Source organism: Ipomoea nil, unplaced genomic scaffold (genome assembly GCF_001879475.1).
Source record: "Ipomoea nil cultivar Tokyo-kokei standard unplaced genomic scaffold, Asagao_1.1 scaffold0298, whole genome shotgun sequence".
Lineage (NCBI taxonomy): Eukaryota > Viridiplantae > Streptophyta > Magnoliopsida > Solanales > Convolvulaceae > Ipomoea > Ipomoea nil.
In genome coordinates this window covers 1036590-1040344 of record NW_017616726.1, presented here as the reverse complement: position 1 = coordinate 1040344, position 3755 = coordinate 1036590, and the positions used below count along the sequence as shown (strand labels likewise).

Below are 3755 nucleotides of genomic sequence, written 5' to 3'. Positions count from 1 at the left end.
AGTCAAAATTACCCCTTCCTTTTTTAACCTAAAATTAATGTCTAACAACAATAATAGACATTTTTGACTTTATACTACTTATTCCCTTTCCCATGTATACCAAACATTGGAATTGAAATTCCCAGTAATTCTATTCCTATCAACCAAACACTGGAATTTAAATTCCCACTTTATTCACAGTAATTCAACTCCCATGGAATTACAATTCCTTTCCCACATAATTCCCTCCCTCCAACCAAACGCCCTGTTAGTGTAAGTTGAGAAACCTAATTTATTAAAAAAATAATAATAATAAAATCATACTTCGATTACCAGTATTTTATGCAAGGCAATGCAAGGACAAAATCATACTCCCAAGATACATTCCTTGTGCATATCAGCATTTGGCCATGTTTGCTTAACAATATTTATTGCGTGAAATGTGGTCCATACAGCTGTGTGGACCACGGTCCAAAAACGTCTTTTATATATATATATATATATATATATATATATATATATATATATATATATATATATTCACGCGACTCGTTGCAACATATATTTTTATAACTCATAATATACATTATTCTAAAGCATAATGTACATTATTCTAAAACATAATGTACATTATATTACCCCAGAAGTTTCATATTCTAACATGCAATGTACGTTATTTTAACACATAATGTATATTATTCTTACTCATAATATTCGACGACGTCGTTTTGGACCATGGTCCACACAGCTGTGTGGTCATGTTGACCATGGTCCACACAATAATTTGCCTCTGATGAGCCATGAGTTACCATGATTTATATATCATCTTACATTCTCTGTCATAGTGTGAGTAATCTTTGGGGTTAAGGATTCAACCTTTTGGAAGAAGATATAGACTAGGTCTATGTTACGTAATCAATGACATAATCTATTTAATTAATGAAATTGTTATCATCATCAACATGTATTATTCTAATATATATATTAATTTAATTCCCAATTGGAGCCTTTTATTTGTCATGCACCGAGCAGGGCAGCTCCATCTATAGGCTATATATGGAAAATACTCCGTGATGCATCACCAAGAGGCCGGCAATCTGATCTGAGATGCTGAATGGGAAATTCTTGTTTTCCCCCTCAGAATGCTACTCAAAACGAGGCTAATGGTGAAGAAGAAGAAGACGACCACAAAATACTTGTCCTTGTGGATTCTCCAACCCTCCAAGACTTGTATCTTGATACTGCAGTACAACCACCATTTCAGCTTCCTGATGAATCCAGCAACAAGGAAACGTTAACCCATCCTGCAATATTGCCTTCTTCCCTCGCCCTCCTCAAACGCTTTGGCAGAAGATTCAGTAAACTAAAGACGAATCCCAGACGTAAAAGAGCAGAAGATGAATCGAAGAAGTTCTCCACCGATGCAATATTACGCTTGGCTGGGCATAACTTCATCCAATCATTTTCCCATCCGGATAGCACTGCTTCTAATTCATTCTTGGGACTACTTTCGGAGCAAGATCGTAAAGATATGGAGCTGGTAGGATATCTTCTTGCCGCTGCGGAGAAAGTGGGGCAAGCCGACTATGATTCTGCAGAAAAGATACTCACCAGATGCGATGAACTGAGCTCCCATCAGGGAAATTCTGTGGAGAGGCTAGTCCACTATTTCAACCAATCTCTATGGGAGAAAATATTTTGCCAAACAGAAAAGGGTTGGGGAAAGAAGTATGATGAAGAAGAAGATCTTGAAGAAGCACTCAAGAGCCTAGTGCCCTGCATCATTGCTTTCCATGAAAAGGTACCCATCTCTCAGGTCTTCCAATTTACCAGCATTCAAACGGTGATAGAACACGTAGCGGACGCAAGAAAGGTGCACATCATTGACCTTGAGATTAGGAGTGGGGTTCAGTGGACAATTCTGATGCAAAGCTTTGCCGAATCCCCCCGCCCGGAGCATCTAAAGATTACTGCTCTTCAGGCAAATAAACACCAGCCCAAGATTGAGGAGGAGACGACGGGCATGAGATTAAGGAGCTTTGCCCAGTCCTTAAACTTGTGTTTTTCGTTTAACGTAGTGGCTTTAGAGGACCTGCTAAATGGTAAGGAAAGTAGCCTCTCTGGGTTTCAACCAGATGGCGAAGAAGAAGAAGAAGAAGCAGTGGTTGTATACGCAAATTGCTTTTTCACAACAATGATTTCAAAGCAGGAAAAAATGGAGTCTTTGATGAGGGTGATCAAAAGCATGAACCCCAGAGTGATGTTCCTGACAGAAGTGGAAGCAAACATGAATTCCGTGGGGTTTTTGAACCGTTTCACTGAAGCCCTCTTCTACTACGGGGCGTTTTTCGACTCACTGGAGGATTGTATGAAGAGCGATGAAGCTAATAGGGCAATGATGGAAGCGAAACACTTGGGTGAGGGAATAAGGAACGTAGTGGCAGGTGAGGGGGAGAGTAGGGTGATTCGACATGTGAGGATAAAGGTGTGGAGGGAGTTCTTTGGGCAGTTTGGGATGAAGGAGATGGAACTAAGCATGTCGTCTGTGTACCAAGCAAGTCTGGTGTTGAAGAGATTTGATGGGAAGAGTTGCACGCTTGACATGGATGGGAAGGCCTTGACTGTTGGGTGGAAAGGAACTCCTCTTCTCTCACTCTCTGCTTGGAAATTTCTTTAGGTCTTATGACCATCTTCCTGCACATTTAGATGATGAAGATCGACGGCTATGATTTCTTCAACTAGATAACATATTTAGAGAAAGAGTAGCAATTCTGGGTATTAGGAATAAAGTCTAATTTAGATTTTAATGATTTATAAAGTAATTAAAATTAAAGTTTTAAGACCCCCAAAATTGACAAATTATGGTCCACACAGTGTTATGTAGACCACAACAAATTAAAAAGTACATTTTTAATATACTAAATGTACATTATTTTTGTACTGAATGTACATTATATAATATAATGTACACTCAGTACAAAAATAATGTATATTCCCTAAATACAATGCACATTATTTTTGTGCTGAATGTACATTATTTTTGTACTGAATTTACATTATTTTATAGTATACAAAATACGATTCACACAACTTGTATGGACCATGGTCCACACAATAATGATTGCCTAAAATTTCCTTCATAAAATGTAGGACTGAAAACAGGCCAGGCCCTTTCATAGGGGCTTAATGACCTGGCGTATTTAGTAAAAAGCCTACAAGGTCTAGTCTTCAAGCTTATAGCATAAAACAAAGTACTTTTATATATATATATATATATATATATATATATATATATATATATATATTCGCAGTTTTTTTTTTTTTAAATCTTTGCGGTTTTTTCACACTCGCAGAATTTCCGAAATTGTATCTTTGGATTTGATCTTCATTGAGTTGCGTGTGCTCGATATGGATAAGATGATTGCCCCGCAGAAATTGGCATTGAATGACGAGATTAATACTCTGCAAGAATTGGAAGTGACAGACGAATCTATTTCAGGTTTTTTCAAACAAATTTTATAGTTGCGATTTATTTTGATTTTTGCTTGTTATTTTTATTTCTGAGTTGATGCAATTAATTGAATTCGTATCTGATGTTCGTTGATTACTTATTTGAGAACAATTTCTAGGACTATTTTTGAATTATTAGTTTGATTGTATTTTTATTCGAGCTGTTGTGTATCTATGAATCTGTGATTAGGGTTTTTATGTAGATGAAGCTGAGTAGTTGAGTTATGCATCTCGTGTGATGAGTTTCTGTGTCTGATTTTATCATT

General features: G+C 36.9%; 1 protein-coding gene across 1 annotated transcript; it reads left to right on the top strand.

The window, feature by feature from the left end:
- Positions 1-1072: 1072 nt before the first annotated feature.
- LOC109157087 (DELLA protein RGL2-like) lies at positions 1073-2814 on the top strand. The gene is made up of 2 exons (XM_019304962.1): positions 1073-2281; positions 2489-2814. Exons 1-2 carry the CDS (start codon positions 1094-1096, stop codon positions 2654-2656), a joined length of 1356 nt encoding a protein of 451 aa, XP_019160507.1. The 5' UTR covers positions 1073-1093; the 3' UTR covers positions 2657-2814.
- The last annotated feature ends 941 nt before the right edge of the window (positions 2815-3755 follow it).